The 24,472-nt window shown below is 39.0% G+C and overlaps 4 protein-coding genes across 6 annotated transcripts in view; 1 reads left to right on the forward strand and 3 right to left on the reverse strand.

The window, feature by feature from the left end:
• The first annotated feature begins 961 nt into the window (after positions 1 to 961).
• gsta.1 (glutathione S-transferase, alpha tandem duplicate 1) lies at positions 962 to 2,765 on the forward strand. Its single transcript, XM_038737644.1, has 7 exons — positions 962 to 1,108; positions 1,201 to 1,321; positions 1,415 to 1,466; positions 1,635 to 1,767; positions 1,873 to 2,008; positions 2,113 to 2,238; positions 2,477 to 2,765. The coding sequence occupies exons 2-7, from the start codon at positions 1,235 to 1,237 to the stop codon at positions 2,612 to 2,614; spliced, it is 672 nt and encodes a 223-aa protein (XP_038593572.1). The 5' UTR covers positions 962 to 1,108; positions 1,201 to 1,234; the 3' UTR covers positions 2,615 to 2,765.
• A 104-nt stretch (positions 2,766 to 2,869) lies between these two features.
• Positions 2,870 to 5,687, reverse strand: zgc:163080 (uncharacterized protein LOC799515 homolog). 3 transcript variants are annotated; one of them, XM_038737646.1, is made up of 5 exons: positions 5,619 to 5,687; positions 4,035 to 4,117; positions 3,839 to 3,940; positions 3,641 to 3,728; positions 2,870 to 3,512 (listed from the first exon to the last, which is right to left on the reverse strand). In XM_038737646.1, exons 2-5 carry the CDS (start codon positions 4,108 to 4,110, stop codon positions 3,470 to 3,472), a joined length of 309 nt encoding a protein of 102 aa, XP_038593574.1. In that variant the 5' UTR covers positions 4,111 to 4,117; positions 5,619 to 5,687; the 3' UTR covers positions 2,870 to 3,469. The 3 variants fall into 3 exon arrangements, with proteins under 3 accessions (XP_038593574.1, XP_038593573.1, XP_038593575.1); XM_038737645.1 differs by having other exon boundaries at positions 5,575 to 5,660; XM_038737647.1 differs by lacking the exon at positions 5,619 to 5,687 and adding an exon at positions 4,593 to 4,667.
• Positions 5,688 to 6,023: 336 nt separating this feature from the next.
• agpat5 (1-acylglycerol-3-phosphate O-acyltransferase 5 (lysophosphatidic acid acyltransferase, epsilon)) lies at positions 6,024 to 18,352 on the reverse strand. The gene is made up of 8 exons (XM_038737584.1): positions 17,537 to 18,352; positions 16,746 to 16,815; positions 16,535 to 16,650; positions 16,326 to 16,415; positions 15,001 to 15,091; positions 13,239 to 13,400; positions 8,981 to 9,104; positions 6,024 to 8,112 (listed from the first exon to the last, which is right to left on the reverse strand). The coding sequence occupies exons 1-8, from the start codon at positions 17,753 to 17,755 to the stop codon at positions 7,887 to 7,889; spliced, it is 1,098 nt and encodes a 365-aa protein (XP_038593512.1). The 5' UTR covers positions 17,756 to 18,352; the 3' UTR covers positions 6,024 to 7,886.
• Positions 18,353 to 20,791: 2,439 nt separating this feature from the next.
• mcph1 (microcephalin 1) overlaps positions 20,792 to 24,472 on the reverse strand; it is a 29,669-nt gene continuing 25,988 nt past the window's right edge. Inside the window, 2 exon segments of the mRNA XM_038737444.1 lie at positions 20,792 to 21,334; positions 21,430 to 21,667. Coding sequence (XP_038593372.1) covers positions 21,282 to 21,334; positions 21,430 to 21,667 — 291 coding nt within the window. The 3' untranslated portion in view covers positions 20,792 to 21,281.

Here is a 24,472-nt window from a genome sequence, read left to right on the forward strand (position 1 = left end):
CTCAGAAACTTCTGTATTTCTTAATGAAAAAAATGTCTTTCTCAAGAAGGCAAAATTCCTGTGACTTTTAGGTTCTTATTAACTTTTTACAGAGAAGCAAAAGAAAGCATCCTAACTGAAAACACCACAAATGGCCCAGGTGAGGTGAGGTGCGGTGCCTGGGCGTGAGTCCACTCAAAGACAGTACCCAGTCTTCTTTGTTTATTGCATAGACTGTAAATCAAAAGGTTTATTGTCATCTGGCAAGAGATGGAGAAGGTAGAGGGAAAACTGAGTCAGTCCGCTGGCTTTTGCAGAGGTTGAGGGAAGTGGAGAGTGTGCAGATGCTAATCCAAAGCTTTGCTGAACCTGCCCACATAATAGGTATAAATACAATATAAATATATTTAGCTTTAAAATTGAAAAAGGAAGGCAGACTGCCACGTGCAGTGCCTCATTTGGATGTGTCTGACGCTTGGAGCTTAACTTCCCTACGTTTCTCCTACAAATGGGCCTTGAGCTTGTTTGGAGGTTCTAGCAGGGGAGCGCAGCTACTGGTACACCGATGGATGGTCGTCCGCCGGGGGGACCACGTCCTCTTCCACCGAGCGCGGGGCTTCGGGAGGGACACACATGGAGCGGTGAGGGAGGAAGGGGACACCCGCCTAGCCAGCCAGATCAGCCGAATCAACCCTAGCGATCAATGGGGTGACAGATGTCGCAGCCAGATCGCCCTCACATCCATTAGCAAAGAGGGAGGCGTGTCGTTTATATAGCGCTGTGTTACACAGGCGTTCACTGTCACGGTGTCAACTATCGGGTATGTTCGCTGCGATGTGTACAGTTCACCAGGTTCGTTTAAAAACGTTATTAACGTAAATACGTTGATATTTCTGAAGTGAAGATCGTATAATGATCGAAAACAGTCGGTTGGTATTTTTTACCCATGATGTCTAGCGGCAAATGTTAATGAGCCATGTTTCTATTGGCCAGAGCCAACCAACCATAGTCTTCAGATGTTTCCCCACCTTTATCAGTTTTTTTCAACACTCCCAACACTATATAACGAAAACAGCTTTTTCTGCCCACTTCGCCACAGTTTCTACACAACAACCGCGACGGTGCACTGGTATGGCAACTTTCCAAAGACACGTTAATAACTCAGTTTTGCATTCAGTTTGCATTCAGTAATAGGTGACATTTGCTCTGTCTGTTTTTTAGTTTTAGAGGTTAAAAATCCAAAACACTAATAGCCATGGCTGGACGAGTTGTGCTGCACTACTTCAATGGGAGAGGGAAAATGGAGTCAATCCGCTGGCTTTTGACAGTTGCAGAGGTTGAGGTAAGTGAAGGGTATGCTGGTGCTAATCTAAAGTTTTGCTTTAGAAACCCCCTGAATGTGCCCTAAGTCTTTTCTGTAATGTCACGTTCACAGTTTGATGAGGTGTATCTGAACACCAATGAGCAGTATAAGAAACTCTTAAGTGGTAAGTTGTCTCTGGCCTGATTCCAAGTCATTTGTATTCTCAGTCTGGTTTTGCTGGCCTTGGATAGGGCAGCAATTTGGAGTAATATAGGTCTCAAATCTCAAAGGTCATTTCCACTGGGAGTGCCACAATACCTTGAATTACGTGCTGCTGCTATTCTCTCTGCAGATGGAGTCCTCATGTTTCAACAGGTTCCCATGGTGGAAATCGATGGCATGAAACTTGTTCAAACAAAGGCAATCCTGAATTACATTGCAGAGAAGTACAACCTCCATGGAAAAGATCTCAAAGACCGTGTCATGTATGGCCCTTTTCAATAGCGGTGTATTAATAGGTGTGTCTGCTGTATGGTGTGATTTTAGTGAATTAATGTGTTGCAGTCAATATAGTGATGCTTTTCCCTCAGGGTCAACATGTACTCAGAGGGAGTGATGGATCTCATGGAAATGATCATGATGTTGCCCTTCAGCCAAGACCCAAAAGCCAAACTGGATACCATTCAAACTAAAGCAAAAGAGCGCTACCTTCCTGTGTTTGAAAAGGTACAGCTTTGTTTACATGAAATTGTAAAATATTTGGTTAAAACACCTTAAAGGTGGAAAATCGAAACCTGTTGCTGACAAAACAAGATATTGTGTCTTCCCAGGCTCTGTCTGGGCCCGTATACCTGGTGGGAGGAAAACTAAGCTGTGCAGATGTGCAGCTGCTTGAATGCACCCTGATGTTGGAGGAGAAATTTACTGGAATCCTCTCCGACTTTCCCAATATCAAGGTAAATGTGTAAAAGAGATGGATACACAAAGGAGCAACAACAAAAAAAGATAATTTATGCCCACAAAATTATTATGGACTTGGATATTATTATTAAAACAGGATATTGGTAATCATTGGACTACAGTTGAAAATTAGCCTGCTGGCTAACACTGGCACATTTACAGAAATGTTTATTAATGTGCACTGTCCTTAAATAAATAAATGAAATGAAATGAAATTTCGGTTTTTCCCTCCAGTCTTTCCAGGGAAGGATGATTCAGATTCCCGCCATCAATAGGTTCCTACAACCAGGCAGCAAGAGGAAGCCGCAGCCAGATGAAACCTACGTAAAGACCATCGTGGAGGTGTTCCAAATCAAATTACCAATATTGTGAACTCATTAAAAGATCTGGCACGTTCCTCATGTTGGCACAAAAGAACAAATCTATTTAGCAAGTAAAGAATATCTGTAATCTTTCATAATATTGTATGGGTGTTTTAATGTGAAGTTTCTACTAAATAAACTGTTTAATTTTGTGGAACATTTGAGAAGCTTCTGTTTTTGTTCTTTGTCAATTCAAAGGCCCTAATTTCTCTGACAGAATTTGGACTATCACATCTGCACCTTGTACACAAAAAGAAAAGCATTATTTTCAGAATCACCTTGGTTTATTTATTATTACATTATCACAAACATTAATTTTTATTCTTGTCTAATGTCAAAGACACCGCACAAGAGCAGAATACACATTTTGTGTGTTAAACTTGTTCCCTCTTTCAGTAATTTGAATATTTCAGCTTAATAACCTTGATAGTTTAGCAGCCTGCAAAACAGAGAGTATTTTTTATTTATTTTCATTAAAGAACCCGCCAAGACAAACAACAGCACCCACAAAGCTTGTGTACATCTGCTGCACTGCCAACACTGTGAGTAAACCTGTGGTAATACTACATGAAAATTACTCTTAAATCATGAGATTTACATTACTGCACATGCTGACATACAAAAAATGTTATGATTTATATATAAGATCACCGAAACAGATTTACTGCAATAAGATTACTAGTTCATCTTAAATCTGTTGAACACCCACTGGTAGCTTTTGGTTCCTGGTCACATGACAGCAAAGTTATAGTTCAAAGCAGAGGATTTGTTTTAGTATGCTAACTGGGAATGATGTTTCCTTTCAAACAAGGTTTGTTCATTGAGAGACAAAGAGCCCTCAGCCCGGTCAGTGTTGTTCCTCCATTCACACCATGATGAGCAGTAACAGTCGGAAAACCATCAACAAACTGTAAGAAGGAGACAGCAAATCAGAAATGAATACATCAGCAGGTGTGTAAAATGTGTCCAACATCCTCCACAATCCTTGATTTGCTCAGTAAACGCTTTTGCATGTCAAGCAAGTCTGACTCCTAACCTTAGCCCTGACATAATGCCAGCAGGAATTATTTTGCCAGACTTCTTGTATCTCATTCCCATCACGACTGAGAGGACTCCCGAGGCCACTGGAAGAAAGAAAACACCATGCCATGACACTGGCTGGATGTTTTAACCAATTCCCTGATTTGTGAACTGTTGAAAATCAAGATATTTGAATGAGCTTAGTCATACTTACGCAATAAGACCTTGATGTCCTTTGGGTCATTAGAGATACTGTATGCACCATAAGCAGATAATCCACCAAAAACTAAACCAGCCATCAGGGACATCACACTGCCTACAGTGAGATAGACACACGATGCTAATCAGGGTTAAATATTCAACAGATGAATTACTCAACAGTCATGTGGCGTCAGATATGAGCTGTCAACCTTTTCTCTTGTATCCCATAAATCCTCCAAAGACAAGGGTGGCAGCATAGCTGAAGCCAATCCAGTCCACTGCCATCACAGAGCTGTAAACAGAAATATGGTACCTTGGGTGTCAGGGATGATTCGTGTTGAAGTAAGACTTTAAATAGCAATTCTTACAAAAATCCCCAAACCAACAGATAATTTAATGTAATTCTAAAACTCTAAAGTACTAAGTAAAGTAGTTCAACATTTTACACAATGAGTGGCCCCACTGGTAGAGACTAGGTTAGGTTTTCCTTTGCTGCTTTTGTGAACACTTAATATGTATATATATATATATATATGTATATATATATATATATATATATATATAATCATAGATTAAAAGTAGTGAATTTTGATCATTTGAGGTGTAACTTGTAAATGAAAACGTGTGTCTTTAAACGTTTAAACGACCAGCCAGGCCAGGATATACGCTGAACACCCACAGGTTTCCCTCTTCTGAACCTTTTCAGCACACTTGTACTTTAGTACTGTCAAAGCTCTTATACCTTAACGCAATGGGAACGGACTGACCCGGTATCGATTTTCGCTGTTCTAGCTGTTTCCCGTCCAAAAACTGCGGCACTTTGTGTCCACAGAGGTCGTCTGGCGGGCCGCCATCTTGGTGAGGTCGGCTGCGGTCTTTAGTTTCGTTTGTGTCAAGAGGTATGAGAGCCGAAGAAGAGTGTAGTTTGGCGGAGGCGAACTTTATCGGTCTCTGCACACAGTCATACATACCCACAGCCCTGTAGGATGTGCTGTCCTCAAGCTGTGGGCCTGTAAAGCATGGTAGTGCTTTTGGTCACTTATATTGAATGTTTTTTTTTTATCAATATTTCAATGTTTTGGAAGCTTTATGTTATTTGGAACGTGGTTGTATGGACAGAAATAACACCTGGTATATTTTTGAAAGATTGTGTAATAACTGCTGTATATCAGTTTCTTTTCAATAAATTTACAGTTACATTTGTATTTTAGGTGTATTAGAAGATATTCAGGTGCATTATAGTCTACCGTAGGATGGTTTTGATGGTTTATTGCATCAAAATAAAGCTTTTTTTTACCAGGCAATGATGAAAATATTACATTTCTTCTGTATTTCATATCCATGTAGTCTGTAATGGTAAAATAAATATGTTAATCTACAATGGATTTATATTACTTAGCTTCTGACCTTTCAAAGGAGACCAGAATTATGCATCTAGGCCTAATGGTTGAGGAGATATTACTGATTTATTTTGGATATGTTATTTTAGACGTTTTTCCTAGAAATAGGTGCCAGGTAGGAGGTACGTCTCTGCCCCTGTTGACTGAGTGTCAACCAGTAACAAGTCTGGAAGATCTGTAGATGTCGCTGTGACACTTTCAGTGACTCAAATTTAAAACAACAGCGCATGAAGCGCACAGACGTACACGCATATTCACGCAAGTAATTTACTTAATGTGAAGTACGTATCGTTATCGTGTAATCACTATACTGTTCTGCAATTAGTCTTGCTGCATTATAGTTACATACCTTGAGTCCAAAACAAGTGAGCTTCAGCACTTACAAAACGTTACCTTCAATCTGTGAACCGCACTTCCTTGTCACAGCCCACAAAATCTTAATACGCATGCGCCATTTTTTGCTCCTGCTGTGTTTGTGAACTTATGATAAAATGGGAAAGTAGCAACTCCGAACATCAAACTGAACACCGGTAGATTTTTTTTAGTTTTACTTTCCCTGGAATGTATCCATTTTTTGTGTAGTGATTATCAGACCCACTTCACAAAACGATTTGTACGTTGGAGGTGTGCACAATCAGAGTAGTCAGTAGTCCGCTGTACTTAATGCTTGTTCCACAATTGGCCAAATTCCAGCAGTAAAATATGTGGATATACTTGTGCATCTAATATTTTTGACTGAGTAGGTCAGTCTTTTAATAACAACATGTTCAGGACAGTAAGACAGCAGAGAGACAACTCTCCCCGAAGAAAACTGCTTTATTACACTCTGACCCCCCCTTTTCCAAAACTTTCACACATTAAAGGTTTCGTCATTTCATAATCATAATAATAGTCCTCGAAAAGTGTAAATCAATGCATTCTTAGCGCAAAAATAAGCCACTATGAATTGTAGACAATGTTGCAGTGAGCAGCAGCTCCAGCAGAGCGCCTCCATGCAGTCACCTGGTGGAAAAGAGCCACGTGGCCCTCTGCAAGAGGGCTGAGGACCAGCGCCTCCAAAGAGAAGGCACACATTTCCAAAATCCGCTGGCATTTATATACTGTCTACACAGAGTTTGCTCATGAGTTACAGTCTGGTCTTGTCAGGATTAAAAAATGACTATAAAATGGCCGACAAGGAAGAAGAACAACAAAGGATTATTCAAGTGAGGTATTAGAGCGACATGTAAAAACATTTACTGTACCACACACACAAGAGGAAAACATATCTCGGACTAACTTCAGAGGAAGACAAGAAGGCAAATATGTAAAGTGACTTGTGGAAAAAGCAATGGTTTCATTACAGTAAACAACAACAGACATACAGTGCATTTCACAAATACAGTGATAATTTTAATACAAATGGCTTTGAGTGCACACGAGCCTGTGATATACCATTGCCATGGCTTCATCAGCTTTTTGCTAGGTAGATAATTGAGCTGTAACATGGTATTCAAAGTAACAAATGCATATAAAAAGTTATGGAACTGTGAATAAAGTGAAAAAGAAAAATCTAATCTAATCTAATGTATTTAGGCCAATAAAACAAAACAAAACAAAAATACATCGACATGAGGTTTCTTTGCTGTCATCTGCGCTGGCATTAAAATGAGTATTGCTCAACTTGTAGAACTTCATGGTAAATACACCAGGTGGGGTTTTTTTTGGCAATGACTGACATTTTAAAAGGAGCAATATTTTACATTGGTAGAACATTTGCATTTTTAACACGCACTCTTCCACATGATCTCACTGTGGCGTCGTCAGTGACAAACACTTTGCTCAAAAATATAAACGGATTGTATTTTCCCAAGGATGTTAACATTAGTAAAAATCTAAATCCTCAAAACATTTACTCTTTCATAGAAGCATACATTAACACGTTTTCACGGCTACATTCATTATCAGTATAGAACAAAGTGATGATTGAATATTTCTGGTGCAGCTGGTGTTATGTTTATTAGCTCCTACAGAGGACTGCATGCTATTCGTTTTGTTCTACTAATGTAAAAGTATCACTTTAAATGAGCAAATTGCATAATCCTCATAACATGGGACTTGGCAAAAATAACAGACATTACAACCAATGTTAATGAGTCAGTGCACTTAATAAATCTTGACCCATCATCAGTGGGCTAGGTCAGCTACATACAGTAGCTAACCATGACCATTAAAACAGGTTTTGAGAATTTAACAAATGTCATCCAAGACATTTATCACTGGCCAATGTTTCATGGTTAGCATGCAAGAATACAAATTTGGCTAAATCTGATGATGGGAAATTTCAATACAAGTTTATAGCTTTTAAAAAAATTATTATTATTGGGTATTTTTAGATCTAATGCTTTTCAACAAATCCACTCATGTTTTCTCATCATTTCAGGCTGCAAATCCAAATAATGCGAGGGAACAAGAAGCACAAAAAGCTTAACATTTCTCCGCAACTCTGATCAGCTATCAGCTCAAGGTCAACAATGAGCGAGACGTGGGATAAATCTCTGAGCCTCTTATCAGACGCTGCTCAGCATCTGGAACACACCTTGTGTTGTTGTGACACAGGAAAATGGCACAGTCTCTCCACGTCTTTTATGCATCTCATCACGGCAGCCTCAGCCCTGTACCTTAAGGGGAAAGGTTTACCCACAGCCAGCCCAGCAGTGTCCCGTACACCCAGGTTCTCACGTACAGTTTCCTGCCGTTCTCCGTCAGCAGTAAAGGCAGTGTCAGGCCCCCCAAGATAACCACTGATGGGAGGGTTTTAGACGGATTCAGTGGAGAATGTTTGCCTCCTCCAGGGAACCTGCATACTTTGTCTGGATCCTCCGACTCGTAGAAATCCGTCAGCAGCCTTTGAAAAGACAGATAAGTCTCTTAGGAATTCAGCCCGTCACACATCAGGAGTTTTTACAGCAGCTGCAGCATAAAAACTGCACCTAAATCACAACAGAGCTTTTAGTGGATTGGCTGGTGTTGTCAATGTTGGACTCAATGGGTCTTTCTAACTCCGTATCCAAAGACATTCATTTTACGGTCATAGAAGACAAAAAAAAGAAAAAGAAAAAAAAAGAAGCAAATATTCACATTTGAGAAGCTGCAACCAAAGTTTGTTTTTTAATTAACTTTTTTTTTACTTATTTCTTTACATTTTTACTTAAAAAATGCTATAAATAATTAATTGATTAATTGCAGATTCATCCAGCAACTTTTCCACTCTATCTTTTATCAACAGTTAACAATATTTGGTAAACTTGTAAGTTAACAAAAGTTAAAAAAAACTCATACTCATTATTTATTTTGTTTTTTCTTGCTAAATGAGCAATACTTGTCTTTTCTTCCTCGTCAAGTTATGAGTCTCATTTTACTTACCCGTGGTGAATAAATCTTGCTAACCTGAATTCAGTTTCCTTTTAAGCATCAGAGCACTTTTGTTTAGTTATTGTTCACATTTTTCCCCCCAGTTGTGTGCGCCCTCTTGTGTAATGGCTCTATGACACCCCCCCCAACATCCCGATTGGAGAACCACTGGTCTATACTAAATGGAACTGCACATTTTCAGATTTTCAAAATAAGCTATAAGACTATTATTTTCAGGTTGTTTTTTTTTTTTTTTTTTTTTTTTAGGAGTCATACAGAAAAGCATATATATTACATATTTGTGCTAAAAATGGTGGCGTGAAGAAACAAAACATTTAAAACACACACATACACACACTTACCGGTCCTTCATTTCGAACCGCTCGTGCAGCCACCTGCGGAAAAACAGTGGCTCTGTAGGAATTTCCTTTATGTCCACACGGTCAAAGTGTATGTGGACTCGCGGACATTCCTTGCACAGGAATTCTGTCAAACACAAAAAATAAAGAGACTAAACAAAAACAGGAAACGTCTTTCAGCAAAACGGCACGTAGAGTAAGCACTTAAGATCAACACGGGGCGACAAAGATGGAATAGAGCTGCTATGACGCTGTGATGCCAAGTTAATTCAGGAGAGTAAAGATCGGTATCGTTGTACGGCTCTTAGACTATCAGACTAATGAGCAGATCTGATAATGAAATCAGGTCAAATCTGAGTCAAAATCAAGCGTAAATTTAGAAATATATAATATGAATTTATTTCTAAATTTATTCATTTATTTATTTACTTACTTATTTTCCCCAGTGTCAGGTCTCAGAGCATTAAGTGAAAAAAGAAACCTAAATGTCTGAGAAGGTCAGACATAAAGATGTAAGCAAGTGTGAACGCTCAAGGCTACACGTGTATCCCCAGAGACCTGCAAGTTCCTGTTTCCACAACATGCTATATTATCAGGAAACCTGGCACTGCGGCCAAAAGAGGAAACTTGATCGAAGTTGAAGCAGAGAAAGATTGCTTCACCGGGGGAGGGAGCTCCTCGATCGGCTGCTGCGAACATTTATATTGACCTTCAGAGACAATACGTTGCAGTTCAATAAGCACTGGCTGTTAGTGTGGACGGAGGCCCACGTGATTTGTTTTCTGCAAGAACACACATTAAAAAGGCAAAGTCACTCTTGAAAGAAAAGGCCTTCCTTCCTCATACATGGAGGAAGGTTAAGTGCCATTTCTGGGTTTCTGCTGAGAATATGAATCTTAAAAGTGTTTCATAAATCAATGCTGAACCTACTAAAAGAAAGCTGAGCTTCCACTGCAGGTCACGTGTGTTGATGAAGGAGATCAACTCGACAAACAATGTCTCCTGATCTAAATCCCTTTAAACTCTGAAAATGTGAGAGAAGGAATTGTAAATATCTTGAGTCATCTGCACACAGAGGAGGAGACCAAACAGCTACTAGAGAGGTGCAGGGAACTCATGCATTAAAATAAAAAAAAAGGTACTTAGGGGTAGATAATTTGTAATTAATTTGTTTGAACTGAATGCATCAAATTGTAAATGAATAAGACACTGAAAACAGAAATATATTGACTAAATCAGTTCCAGTGTTTCAATACCAATATTTCCATCCACAATCAGATAAAAACACCAAATTACAATTCAAACAGCCATTTAACACGAATGCAAAAAACTTCTGCAATTACCATTTCTGTCCTGTGATCAGACAACCTTTTATTAGCCCGAATTAACAAACTTGTGTTTCTTACAGTCTGTATTTTGGTTTTCTTTTCACGATGTTCATGATTGCATTCCACCGAGACAGGCTTCTCTAATACGCACTAATATTTTGGGATAATGCAAGAACATTTCCTCATTTATAGCTACTGAGTTGAAAAACTGAGCTCAATTGTTGGCTTAATTAACTACTGACGTTACTAGAGCAGTAAATGAGACAGGGACAACCTCAAATTAACATGCCATTCTGATCTGAATAAAAAACAAGTTCTATGCAAAACCATACATTTCCCTACGTACACAGCCATATACACACACTGTAGGTCCCAGTTAAAAAAAACAAAAAACAAAAGAATATATGAATGTATGATGTAGAAGAATGTGCTACTGTTTGTGGTTTGCTACATTTCATATTATGAACTTGGCTGGTCTTTTCGGTCATTATTTTATGGTTATATTTAAACAATTTTTTTTTGATTTATTGGTCAAATACCTAATCAGCTACTGGCCACACCAGTAGTTTCAAAAATACTGTTATTATAAACATACACTTTATTTTGTGTCCTTTTTAAAAATGTTTCACATGCAATCTCTGCCTGTGTTAGACCTTGACTGAAGAACAGTCTAATGTGTTGATCAATAATGGGTACTTCTTGATCTGATATTTTCAACTTATATCGGTTGCTACAGTTGGACTTCCGATCTCTGTAAGTAACAGGGGGAAACAACCAGGGCTTAACTTGTGCTGGAACAGGATCCAGTACGTCCCTGATTGGGCTCAGCGCCTATTTGATTGGATGAGACAACTGCTTTGTCACTATCAAAAATATATGACTGATGACATAATACTGATATGATTACACTAAACCCCACAGCTAAACAAGTGTGCTGTGAAATGGTGAAGTGAGTCTTGCTAAATCAGGGTGTGCGCGCGGCACTGTCCACAGTATTGAAATGGAGCAGAGATCGAAAGACGGACGGACGGACTTCACGTCAGTTTCTGAGCCTGCTTGCTTCGTGGTTGTAAATCAAACTCTACTCAAAACACAGACAGAAGGGAAACAACGGGGAAGTGAAGGCACAATCAAAGAGAGAGCGAGAGAGAAATCTGTAAACAGCTTTTTCAATGCTAATTTTGATTGTTTTGTGAATGCTTTTGTTAATAAATATAAATAAATAATGCCTCCTGACTTAAATGAAGCACTGGAAACGACAGATTGATTATCTCGTTATCACAAGATGACGGCAAGCACAGCTGAAACTCACTTTTCCCCCCAAAACCCAATTTAAAGGCCATTATCTCAGCCATCTTTTTTAAATACAAGTCACATACTGTACATACAACCTACACTGTAGGTTGTATGTACAGGAAACATCACGATAGGCGGAAATAACTATTCACACTGCTGAGAAACATTTGTCGGATGTGAAACAGAAAGAATGTCAGCAACAAAATGAATCAGAGTTTGGACTCTTGTAGCCGAGCTGATCGCAGCCTCGAGTCACTTCCACCTCCTTGTGAAGTCGCTAAAGTCACCTTCACCACATGAGAACAGGAAGTGCGTGATGAGAAGAATGCTTTTCTATTCTCCCTGTTCTGTTTACTAGAAACACATCGATGTTTATTCCTGCATGAAAAGGGATGTTGTCTTTTAACATTCAAAGTGCTTGTAGAACAACTGGGAACACAGAATAATCAGAAACTCCAAAACATGGAGTCATGCTGTTTACAGGAAGACAAGACTGTTAATGGGTAATATGTTTGCTATGTGATTAATTACTGAGGGTGTGTACACAATGTTCCAGGATTGATAATAGTTTGCCTGTGTGTCAAAGTATACACTGGATAACTGGTATTTACATGTATTTTCAATTATTGCTGATAAAATTGATTAAAGTAAAAGTTTTATATTTTAGTCTGTGCCATTATGGTATTATTCATAACTATTTTACTACCTACAACTACTACCACCTTTCATTGTACCTGAAGTTGTATGTAATGTTTTATTGTGTATACATCATATCGATATGATGTCATTCTAATTTGTTAATGTTGATATGGGTGCTGCTGTAGCATTGTCATTTGTCATTATGTAATTGGAGCTGTTATTGATTTGTATTGTCAATATGTATATTGTATATGGAACAAGAGCTTGTGTGACACAGCAGCTAATGGGGATCCAAACAGAAAAACACACCTGGCATGTGTATGGTCATTAAAAATAAAACTCTGCAAAGTTTGCTACATATTAGACACTTTAAGGTTGTCTTATAGTCTCCATGTACACCTGATATTACCATGTGATCTGTAGCTGAACACATTATCTGGATAATAGCATCCAGTCCACGGGCCTTTGCATTCTCGTTGTGCTGATTCTCAATGTATGCAAATTAGCATATCCGCACTGGATATCCAGACAGATATCGCATTTCAATGCCAGGTGTAAATGGGGTCTTAGGCTGCAACTGGAATGATAACATGTTGTTTTCACAACATTACTATCTTCTACTGTGAAGAGGCCATGACTAGGCAGCATAGATCATTCAGGAGTCGACTGGTGAGACTAAATGAAGGAAAGGCCTAAACAAAAGTAGCCTCTACCTTTCTTCTACCCTCTGGCCTGTAATTTCTCCAAACGGAGCAGTTTCTCAATTGCATTTACACCTGGCTGACTCCCCTGGAGGTTGGCTTGCCTTTCCAAATTTATTCCAGCTGCATGTTTCCTGTATGACTTTACACCTTACACAAATTAGCATTTATTTTTCCCATTAAGATACTCAGATTACATTGTGACACCAAGTAAAATGAAGGAAGCTGTTGAAAGCCAACTATTTCAGTCTTTTTTATGAAAATGCTTAAGTGAGATTCCAACATGTTCCTGCTTACCTGGCATTGATGGTGCGGGTTTTCTTTGACCAGAAGCGCTCAGCGTTCCCTCGTAGGCCACTGTGACATCATACACAGCGTCTAGGTGGCCCTGCATGGCTTTGATGGCTATATGAGAGGCCTTCATTCTGGGTGTAAGTGTGTGCCTCAGAACAGCCAGTCCTATGGATCAGATTTAAAGAAGGTTATATTAACAGTGTGAATATAAAGCATGCCATATCATCCCACACAATAAAAGCACTGCTAGCCAATTATAATACTGGAGCGTCCTGTTGGACGATACTGGACATGTAATAGCAACTTCCCCTCTACAGTCCACTATCAAAATAAAAGCTAAACCCAGCCCCAAAATACTTTTAAAATAAATAAAGATATTAAAAATACATTATTTAAAACACAGTAATTCTATGTGAATACTTGTGTGTTTAGGTCAGTTACTGCACAGTATGCTGTTCCTCTGTCAATGTGGCACCACCCTCTGCTCACTAATACCTTGCTAATAGCAGATAATGTCATGTGCACATGTCGGCTCTCCACAGCGATTTGTTTGGATTAATGGGTGAAGGTGATATTCAGAGCTGTGGTCCAGAGATAGGCTTAATCTCTGCAGAATGGATGCAGTTTGAGAGTCTAACTTAACGCCACACTGCACAACAGCATCATAATAGTCACATGGACGGTGTAATGTCAGAAAATTGTTTCCTCTTACATTTAATCTTTTATACCTGTTCTTTTATTATTATTACTATTATTGTTTATGTTATGTTTTTCATGCTTAAGCTCTTCTCCCTTGGTTAACTTTTTCTCTGTTTCTCTGATCCCCAAAACATAGAAGCCTAGAATGTGTAAATGATTATGCATCCTTTTGCTCGGGGCCAGATGCCTGAAGCGGCCCTAGGAAGCAGGTCTCTGGACCAGCTGTCTATGTGTTGTAGTACTTCTCTGTTTATTCTCTTTTATTAATAAATTCTTCAAAGACAACGGTTTGTTGTAACTCAATTATTTGCTCAATCCCTCACCAGCAATATACAATATATACAATTTATTTAGCTGGGAAATCTTAAAGCTATGTTGAAAAGTTAAGTTACATTCACCATTTAAATCAGTTAATTTCATTTGTCACTTCCTCATGCTACAAAAGTAACTAGAAGAGACATCTCATCAAACTGATTCTTTTTAGTATTATAAGTTAGTAATAAATTATTAGTGATCCGCAGCAAGTCTATTTATTCCTCAAGAAATTGATCAAACACCAGCTGGAATATTTAACAAGCAGTTTTGGTGGAAGCTGACCAATTCTTGGCACCACACCAGTAACCTAGTGGGAACAGAAATTAATGTAGCAATTTTTTGTTTATAAAGTTCTACTAGTTAATACTTCAACAAAGGAGTATAATAAAAAATTGTCCAAAAGACTCATAATTGCTGTCCCAAATAAATATATTTTACCTTCATGCATACTTGAAATCTGAGTTATGAGGCTGTATTATCCAGAAATGCTGCCGTTTTTATACATTTACTTTGTTATACTATTCTGAACGTTATAATACATAAATATAATGTTACACAGTTTAAGCTGAAAACTTGATTTTAAAATGAAGAATTTCATAAATACGTGTCATGCTCATTCGACAAACTTTAGATCGCAAGGGGGGCCACAGGTCACACAACAAAACCTAGTCAGCTGTTTTACAGCCTGAGTGGGCTGTGCTGAATTAGTATGCAGCAGTACAGACGTAAATGGCTGCTGTCGTGCAAGTACCTTCTTTCGTAGCAAAAGCCTGACTGTCAGCGATAACATTCTTGAGCTCTGGATTATACCGAGTTCCTTCTGGGAAGATGACAAGGTACATCTGTGGGGGGGAAAAACACATGACATTAAAGCATCTTCAGTGCGTAGGCCAAAATGGAATTTACATTTATAATAATATAATCAACTTTAATGGTCACATACAATTTATACACATTACAATTCATGCAGAATTTGTTCTCTGCATTTATATGACTTTTTCAACAAGACAAATGGAAACCAACAAATGTGATGAAATAATAATGCTTAGAAGAAAACCTGATACACTGTTTTCATCACATTATTCTTTTAAATCAGTTTGGATTGCGTAAGTCACGTAAGTGAAAATTTAGGTTTGTTTCGGTGCTGTAGACTCAACCTACTCCTGAGGTCTTAAATTTGTATCCCTTCCTCTTTCACCCATTTCACTCTGACGCCACTGTGTTTTATCTAAGATCAACAGTTACTATGAAGTTGTACCCTTCTGAAAATTTGCTTTTTAACACAAGCACTATTATAATCACCCACTTCACATGTCTGCTTCTTAAGGACTTCCTCACATTTGCAAATTTCAGCAGCAGTTCACAAAATGCTTCGTAACTTATTTGTGAATTACTGGAATCAACAGGCAAGTGAGTTTTACTTCAACAATTTGTTTTGTAGTTGGACCAAAGTTGAAAACGTAACATATTTTAATGAGTGCACGCATTTCAAGTAAAATTCCAGTTATTTCCCGAATTTTTATGATTACTTACTCATGACTCACAACAGAGCTTTCATAGTGTACCTTCAGGTCACCAGGACACGGACACACACACACACACACACACACACACACTCTCTCTCTAATCCCCCAAATCTAAATCCCCCCCCAAAAAGTGATTAAAAACAAGCCCTTTCAGCACAATAACTCACACTGCAATTGACCCTTGGGCAATGTCTGATTTTTCATTTTATCGGTGCTGGCGTCATTAGATGTTCTTTTACTACAACCTCTGAGAAACTATTCATGTTAATATCCTAATTACAAGTTGGGTAAGAAGGAAGATTATTGCAGAAAGCTCTGCTGTGAATTTAAGTGGTGGAGGTTTAAAAACAAGCTTGTAATAGTCCAACAGAAAAATTAAAATAAGGCCCAATTTGAAGATATGATTTGTCTTAGAAGTTTTTGGTCCCCTATTGAAAACGTTTGTCTTTGGAGGGAGATGAGACAGCAGACATTATGTCCACCTTATAGAGTAAATATGCACGCTTGACTATTCTAGGGGCTAATTTAGACATTTATAAAGTGCACTCACTGGTGCTCCAGATTGAGTCTGAGTGAGGAGCTTCTTCTTCATAGCCGTCTCATTAAACCTTGCACTTCGTTTCACATAGACCCCTCCGTGCTAAAAGAGAAAGATAATCTGATGAGAACAGCAGCGGGGGAATGTTACTGAAGTTTAATTTACAGCTTTACATCTGTTATTTACAAAATGACATTCAAATACTCACAGAGTTGCATTACCTGAGAGAAATACCATCCGTATAGTGGCAGCCACTTGAGTCCATCTTTAAGGACGTATCTGACATGACCAAGAGCACTCTGCCTGATGGCAAGCATGTCAGCAATGATCCAGTCAGCTGCAGGTAAAGCCATTGGTAGAGATTAGACTTTTACTTCAATCTGTGCTTCACACTTGACTGACATTGTAAAGCAGTATATGCAAATGTGTTACCTGTACATTGGTGATTAGACAGGTAGATCACATTCTCTTTGTTCTTTGGTATATCTCCATATATAACAATCTACAGAGAAAGCAGGTTAAAGATATTACAGACTCCAGCAAAATGGTCCTGACAGTCATGAGTTTGCAAAATGATTCTACATTCAGATAAAGATTTAGCGTATTTAGTTGTGTTAAATATTTAAACTGCATCAGGGATTTGGTTCCAGTTTTTGCCCACTTTCACAAAAACTGAACCAGCGTAGGCTGCTGCTTTTCAATAAACCCAAGAGGATTTATTATTAAAACGCTCTCATCCAATCTACTCATGTGGCCTCTGGTTCGTGGGACGTTTATTACACAAATGACGGTTTACCAGCTTCGGCGCTATCACTGTTGCTTTTCTACACACCCTAACATACACAAATACCAACTGTACAAGGAGTGTCACTAAAAGGGCAAAAGAATGCAGACTTTCTTGCCTTCGTGCATCTGGTTCATCAAGAACGTGCTTATCAGCCTCTGTGTCTGGCGCCACCTTACATTCTGATTTCATCAAATACAGAAACCTGCAGAAATGCACTGATCTGAAGGAGGTGTACATGTAATATTAACTGCAAGATCCAAGCCTGCAGTCACAGACAGTAAAAGGCAGCTGTCACTTATGACTGTGTCACTGTATTTCATTGTGTTTACTACCCCATCCTTTATAAACACAGCGGCTACACTCAATCAACCCCGGGTTTGTCTTTAACAATAAGATTAACTGTAAATTTACACGCAGTAAGTAAAGGATCACTCACCTCAACTCCTGTGTAGTTTTCAAAGAAGAAGAGCACCATACTCTGGTAGATGCAATACAACTGGTCGTCCAACTTGTGATACATTCTCGCTGGTAAGACAGTTGAAAGCAAGCGCCAAGCCCCCCATGATAGCAAATAAGCTGGGGCTGTACCCAGCATGATCGTGGCTGGGAACCAATACCGCAGCGAGTATGTGTGCACAACCAAGGAGAGCAGCATGATCCCAACTCTTGCTCCACAGAAGTAACAAAAATCCCTGAAGCAGACTGGCTGGAGTTAGTCCTACACTCTGAGCACGTTTTATCACGTTACACACACTGAACCCTATCTATGCCAAACCACACCTGGCCTACTTCCAGCACACCTGGCATGACAAGTCAGCATAACAAAGTGAGAAGCTGCAGCAAGAGGGGGATGGCTAGCTGGCTAAAGCTAATTTTAACCTTGTGTGCAAACCAGCATAAGCGCTAACGTCCAACCATACTGCAATACAAAAAAAACGACATTAACTTCAGTTCTCACGACAACAAACCAGAACACCGCCTCAACCCGAACTCCGAACATTTACTGTAACGTTATAAGTTTAGAGAAAGCGTTAGCCTAATATTTAACGTGTTCACCCAAACAGGAAGTTTTACCTAACGCTACGTTTAATGCAAACTGTCTCCTCTAATGTGCGCACGATCACAAAGTGTAACACAAACGTCAGTTGAGTTGTTAAAAGGCAAAATATTTTCGATTTCCTGCACTAGTTCTTCATCTTCATCCGGCTAGTTGTTCATAAACTAGCTCCTTGCAGCAAATGTCACACACGCCTCCCTACGTAATGACACCCTGTAACATCGACGACGCTGATTGGTCAACTGACGTGATAGAGGCCAACCAATGGGCGAGAGCGCTGCTCAACTATGTCAAAACTTTAAAGAACCATAACATTTTTTTCCTGCATGTTTTATCTTGTTTTCCCCCCACAAATTACATAGGATACATTTTTTTTAGCTTCCAATCATTTTCAAAAGCATGTCATAGTGTTTATTTATTTTATTACGTTTATTTGTCAAGAACCTTGTACAAAAACATTCGTCTCAAAGTAAGTTTTGAGAAACTGCTTTTTTAAAGGTCAAGAATGAACAAGTGAATGAATGAATGAAAGAGAGCTTTTGAATGTTTTTCTCTTACCTACAAAGCCAATGGCTCCTTATTTTAAGAGCTCAATTACAAAAGCAAATGTGCAGATATTTAAAAATAGAAACACATTAACACATTTAACTTGCTATGTATGCTGTAGAACAGTTATTCTCAAAGTAGTGTCCAGGGACCCCCCAGGGGTCTTTGAGGGGGCTCCCCAGCAAAAAGGGGACTATCTTAGTATATGTAAATAAAACACTGACAGAATGGATGATTATTTTTGTCATGGGTTTCATAAAAAATCTAAAAGCAAATATCCTATCATATGGGGGACAACATCTTATCAAATGGGGGTCCGTGGTCTAATTTGTGTCAGTTTATGGGTCCTTAACGTCCTCTAGGGTTTACAGAGCATGGTCCGAAAAAGAGAAAATATCCAGTGAGCGGCAGTTGTGTGGAAGAAACTGCCTTGTTGATGTCAGAGGCCAGAGGAGAATGGGCAGACTGGTTCAAGATCAAGGCATCAGTGAGTCAAATAACCACTTGTTACAACGAGGTATGCAGAATACCATCTCTGAATGCACAACACATCGAACATTGAAGAGATGGGTTACAGCAGCAGAAGACCAAATCAGGGGCCACTCCTGTCAGCTAAGAACAGGAAACTGAGGTGGTGGTGTTGTAATGGTGTGGGGATATTTTCTTGACACACGTTGGGCCCCATATTTACCAACTGAGCATCGTTTAAACGCGACAGCCTTCCTGAGTATTGTTGCTGACCATGTCCATCACTTTCTGACCACAGTGTATCCATCTTCTGATGGCTACTTCCAGCAGGATAATGCACGATGTCACAAAGCTCAAATAATCTCAAACTGGTTTACTGAACATGACAATGAGTTCACTGTACTCCAGTGGCCTCCACAGTCAACAGATCTCAATCCAATAGTGCACCTTTGAGATGTGGTGGAATGGGAGATTTGCATCATGGATGTGCAGATAGCTTGTTTTTACTCACTTTTAGATTTATATGTGATTAGTGTGGAAATGGCTCCACACATTGGGTACAAAGATAAAGAGTAAATGTTACAGGCAATAACTCATTTCTTAATTTACGTGGCAAGACATTGTTCTATACTGTTGGTAAGTTTGAATTTTTTCTGCATTATAAATTATAGTACTTAACGTACTTTGAAAACCTAACACCAGTGTAAAAGGCAAAACTACAAATACTCAAGCACATTAAAAGTCAGTATAATCAGTAAATTTCTTACTTTCCATCTGTGCTGCCTAAACATGACTGACAGGTGTGAGTACAAGCTGTGATACATTAGCTTGTTTGTCATCTGTCAACCTATGACACTGCTGAGTGAACATGTTTGACAGATTGGTGCATCACACCACTGTGTTTTGTCACCAATCAAGTTGTTATTCTCAAAAGGGTGCAACAATTATTATAACATGATTGTGAAGGGGAAGAAGTGAGTTAATCAATCTCATCACAATTACATTTCAATAATGTGATGGCATTTTAGGGGTACTATGACGCAGGTTTCCCAGGTCTCATTAGGGTCAGCAGCTGAGCAAAAGTAAGCCAAAGGTGACAGCCTGTGACTCTCCAACACAGTAGGTCAGACTCTGTCTCTCCTCTCTGCCTGCTTGGTTGACTGACTGACTGACACAGCTGCCTCGATAAGGATTTTCACTCTGTGAGGCATTTGTTAAGTAACCAAAAGTTGAGATTATCTTTATTTTGTTTCACTACAGACAGACTGGTTCTATGTAGAGAGTGTTGCATGTGGCTTGAATGACACACAACATAACTTAAGTTAACTTTAGGAAGGCATAGTCTTCTTTTGAACCAATATCCAACAGAATATTTACACACATATAGAGGGGTGAACAATAACCTTATGTGGAGCCTTAGTGAATCAATGCTGTGTAAGTCAGTGTGAGAGTCTCCAAGACCTTCTTCAACACCTGGCTCACTTTGATTTCCATAACAAATACAACCTGAAAAACTGAAAATAACAAAAAAAAAGTGACATACATTTTGGTTTAATGGTTGAAGGGAGCTTGATTCTTAAACAATTCTTTATTTGACAAAAAATAAGAAAAGCAAAGGCCAAAAGTGTTAAAAGTATTTATTAACAATGATGTCAGAAAACATTTCTATAAAGGACACAATATGTTAATCTGCATTAGAGTGCTCAACTGGCTCAGTAAGTATTTTTTAAAATCACAAGAAAAAACTGGGTTGATCTCATGTCTTCTGAAAAACACACAGTTACACAGTAGTGATTACTACAAAGAAATATAAGTAATAAAGGATCAACATACACTACGTCAAAGCAGTTGTCCATGTTTCACAGTAACTTAGACAGTTGATATGGTTGATAGTCTTCAGAAGGTTTCCATGGCAACCAGGGACTTGAAGTCTTCGAAAACTGAATATTTGAGAGGATTTACGTAAAGCCTCTGACACGTTTCCAAAGCAAGATGATAAACCTGCACTGGAACACTGTAAGGTAGAAACTGAAGTTATGTGACCAGGCACAGCCCAGCATAAAATTACTGAAACTTCACAGCCAAAATATATATATATTTTCAACAGCTTTCACTCCAAGTCGTAGTTATCATATGACAGCTGCTTCAAATATGTGATACTATCTGAAATAAAATCAGAAGAAATGAGAGACGCAGTCATTAGTGACATGATAAATGAGTATAGCGTTTAACACATTGATTAGCAGGGAATATCTTACCCAGCACCCACTGCTCAGACAGGATCCTGCTTCCCTCTGGTCTCCTGCCGCGGTACTTCCCTATGCAGATACCAGCCTGCCGCACAGTTTTGCAAACTGTTCCTCCACAGAGCTGGATCAATTCTACCAGACTCTGAGTGGGCGGCTGGGAGTGCTGGGACACAAACATGGCTGGTTGGCTTTGGAACAGGTCCTGTTGGTGTTCCCCGGCAGACAGGTGCCTCTGTAGACGACAGATCTGGGAAGGGAAAGGGATTGTTAAACACCGCACAAATGAACTGTTTTAAGAAGTGGGCTACACCAGGACAAGAAGAACAGACAACTACTCAATGTGCTTTTTAAAATTAACTCATGATTAGCTTTCAGATCTAGTGAGTTTCCAGAAATGTTAAAGGAATAGTTTTCGGAAATACTCTTTAGTAAGATGAGAAGATCAACGGCAGCTGTTGGTTAACTTAGCTCAGCACAAAGAGTGACAACAGAGGGAAACAGCTAGCCTGCCTCTGTCCAAACATAAAATCCACCTAGTAGCACCTCTAAAGCTTACTAAATACCACATTGTATCTCGTTTGCTTAAATCTTTCCAAAAAACAAAATGTAAAAACAGTCATTCACTGTTTTAATGGGGAATTTTGTACGGGGCTATTTCTTGGCCGGGAGACTCCAAGTAGTCGCTGTTCCCTGCCAAGACGCATCTGAAATCTTCTGAAATTAGCTCACTGGAGTTTGTAATTAGTTTCAAGTCATGTCAACTTAAAAGTTCAAGGTACAACATCAGACTCAGTTAAACCCACACAGATGTTTTTAGTTAGTCTTTGTGCAAAGTTAAAACAGGCGAGACAATATTTTAAGACCATTTTTAAGAAATCTTCAATGATGAAATATACAGTCCCCTCCAAAAGTATTGGAACGGTAAGGCAAATTCCTTTGTTTTTGTTGTCACTGAAGACATTTGGCTTTAAGATCAAAAGATGAGTATGAGTTTCAACTCTCATTTCATGGTATTCACATCTAGATGTGTTAAACAACAAAGGACAAACCACCCTTTGTTTGAACCCACCCATTTTTCAAGTGAGCAAAACTATTAGAACGTGTGACTGACAAATGTTACTTGTTTCCCAGGTGTTGCCTTTTAGGTTGATTGTCCAAACATTAAATAGCTCTGCATGACTAGTCTAAGTTTTCATCCTTGGTACAAACCCATAAAGACATTTCCTGTTAAAGAGGATAAACCAACATGAAGACCAGAGAACTGTCTATAGGAGGAAAGCAAGCCAGTGTCAAGCTGAGAAAAGAAGGAAAATCGACCAGAGCCATTGGATAAACATTGGGCAAAGCAAGCACAACAATTTGGAATGTCCTGAAAAAGAAAGAAAGTACTGGTGTACTGAGCAACAGACGTCCAACAGGTCAGCCAAGGAAAACAACAGTAGTTGATGACAGAAATATCATGAGAGCTGTCAAGAAAACCCCCAAAACATCAGTAAGTGACATCACCAACGACCTCCACAGTGCAGGGGTGAAGGTATCACAATCCACTGTTGGAAGAAGACTCAGAGAGCAGAAATATAGAGGCCACACCACAAGATGCAAACCACTCATCAGCAGGAAGAATCGGAAGGCAAGATTGAAATTTGCAAAGTACAGAGATGAGCCGCTAAAGTTCTGTAACACAATCTTATGGACTGATGAGACCAAGATTAATCTCTAGCAAAGTGATGGAAAGGCCAAAGTGTGGAGAAAGAAAGGAACTGCTTATGATCCGAAGCACACAAGCTCATCTGTGAAGCATGGTGGAGGTAACGTCATGGCTTGGGCGTGCGTGGCTGCTTCTGGGACAGGCTCATTAATATTTACGGATGATGTAACTGATGATGGTAGTACAGAAACATTTTATCTGCTAATGTACGGAGAAATGCATTGAAACTAATCGGGAGGAAGTTTATCCTTAACCAATAGAGCATGCATTTCACCTCCTTAAGAGGAGACTGAAGGGAGAAACACCCCGAAACAAACAAGAACTGAAAGAAGCTGTGGTAAAAGCCTGGAATAGCATCACAAATGAAGAATGCAATAGTTTGGTGATGTCGATGGGTCGCAGGCTTGAGGCAGTTATTGCAAGCAAGGGTTATGCCACCAAATATTAAATGTTATTTACTTTAAAATGATTTGTTCCTTTACTTTTGCTCACCTAAGAATGCTGTGGTCTAATACAAACAGTGATATGTCCTAATTTGTTTAACACATCTAGATGTGAATACCAGGAAATAAAAGCTGAAATTCTGAACTCTTGTCTCATACTCATCTTTTGATCTTAAAGCCAAATGTCTTTAGTGAACAACAAAAACAAAGGAATTTGCCTTACCATTCCAATATATTTGGAGGAGACTGTATGAGTTATGTGAATGACGTAGGCATACTTCCCAGCATTCACTGTGTCTGGGTTCTCAAGAAACTTTTCTCTCTTGTAGTTCTAGCATATTAAGGTTTAAGGTAATGGAAACTTGTGTCTCACATGATGTGAGTCACAGGTCTTTTCTCTGATAAACTTTAAAACAATTCTAACCATAACAAAGATTAACATGCATAACACCAAGCCGCCCAGGGATTGCCTTTTACCTAAATCTGGCACATTTACATCCTATTGACAATAATTAATGTGTGCTAAAGGAATCATGATGTATCCACTTTAACCCAGAAGAACCTCATTTTCACAGGCATAAATTTAAAGACATGATTCAACACTGAAAGTGGCCTGAAGGTGGTTAGGAGGGATTTGGCTTTGAGGCACACGTAAAACAAACCCTGAAACACCACTAATGAGACACTGAATGTACCATGAATGGCAATTTAAATATCAACTTTTTTTAGCATGAGTAAACATTTATATGTGGAACATTAAACCACAATTACACGTTACTACAGTTTGTTACAGTAGAATAACTCCTAGCTCACTGCTGAACTCCGAGTTACACAAAAGTGAGCTACAATGCAATCGTATGTGTCTGGTTTCGTTCCGGCAGCCCACATTGTTCGTGGAGTA

This window comes from Micropterus salmoides, unplaced genomic scaffold (assembly GCF_014851395.1).
Source record: "Micropterus salmoides isolate LMB-PRFRI ecotype aquatic unplaced genomic scaffold, ASM1485139v1 Ms_hic_scaffold_22, whole genome shotgun sequence".
Taxonomy (NCBI): Eukaryota; Metazoa; Chordata; class Actinopteri; order Centrarchiformes; family Centrarchidae; genus Micropterus; species Micropterus salmoides.

Excerpts from the sequence above, each read along its gene's own strand:
- gsta.1 (XM_038737644.1), top strand. The coding sequence starts at position 1,235 with ATGGCTGGACGAGTTGTGCTGCACTACTTCAATGGGAGAGGGAAAATG. Across the intron at positions 1,467-1,634 it reads GTATAAGAAACTCTTAAGTG|ATGGAGTCCTCATGTTTCAA; the intron begins GTAAGTTGTCTC and ends TTCTCTCTGCAG. Across the intron at positions 2,009-2,112 it reads ACCTTCCTGTGTTTGAAAAG|GCTCTGTCTGGGCCCGTATA; the intron begins GTACAGCTTTGT and ends GTGTCTTCCCAG.
- zgc:163080 (XM_038737646.1), bottom strand. The coding sequence starts at position 4,110 with ATGGCAGTGGACTGGATTGGCTTCAGCTATGCTGCCACCCTTGTCTTT. Across the intron at positions 3,729-3,838 it reads GGACATCAAGGTCTTATTGC|TGGCCTCGGGAGTCCTCTCA; the intron begins GTAAGTATGACT and ends TCTTTCTTCCAG. Across the intron at positions 3,513-3,640 it reads GGCATTATGTCAGGGCTAAG|TTTGTTGATGGTTTTCCGAC; the intron begins GTTAGGAGTCAG and ends TCCTTCTTACAG.
- agpat5 (XM_038737584.1), bottom strand. The coding sequence starts at position 17,755 with ATGCTGCTCTCCTTGGTTGTGCACACATACTCGCTGCGGTATTGGTTC. Across the intron at positions 16,416-16,534 it reads ACGGATGGTATTTCTCTCAG|CACGGAGGGGTCTATGTGAA; the intron begins GTAATGCAACTC and ends TTTCTCTTTTAG. Across the intron at positions 8,113-8,980 it reads CGGTTCGAAATGAAGGACCG|GCTGCTGACGGATTTCTACG; the intron begins GTAAGTGTGTGT and ends GTCTTTTCAAAG.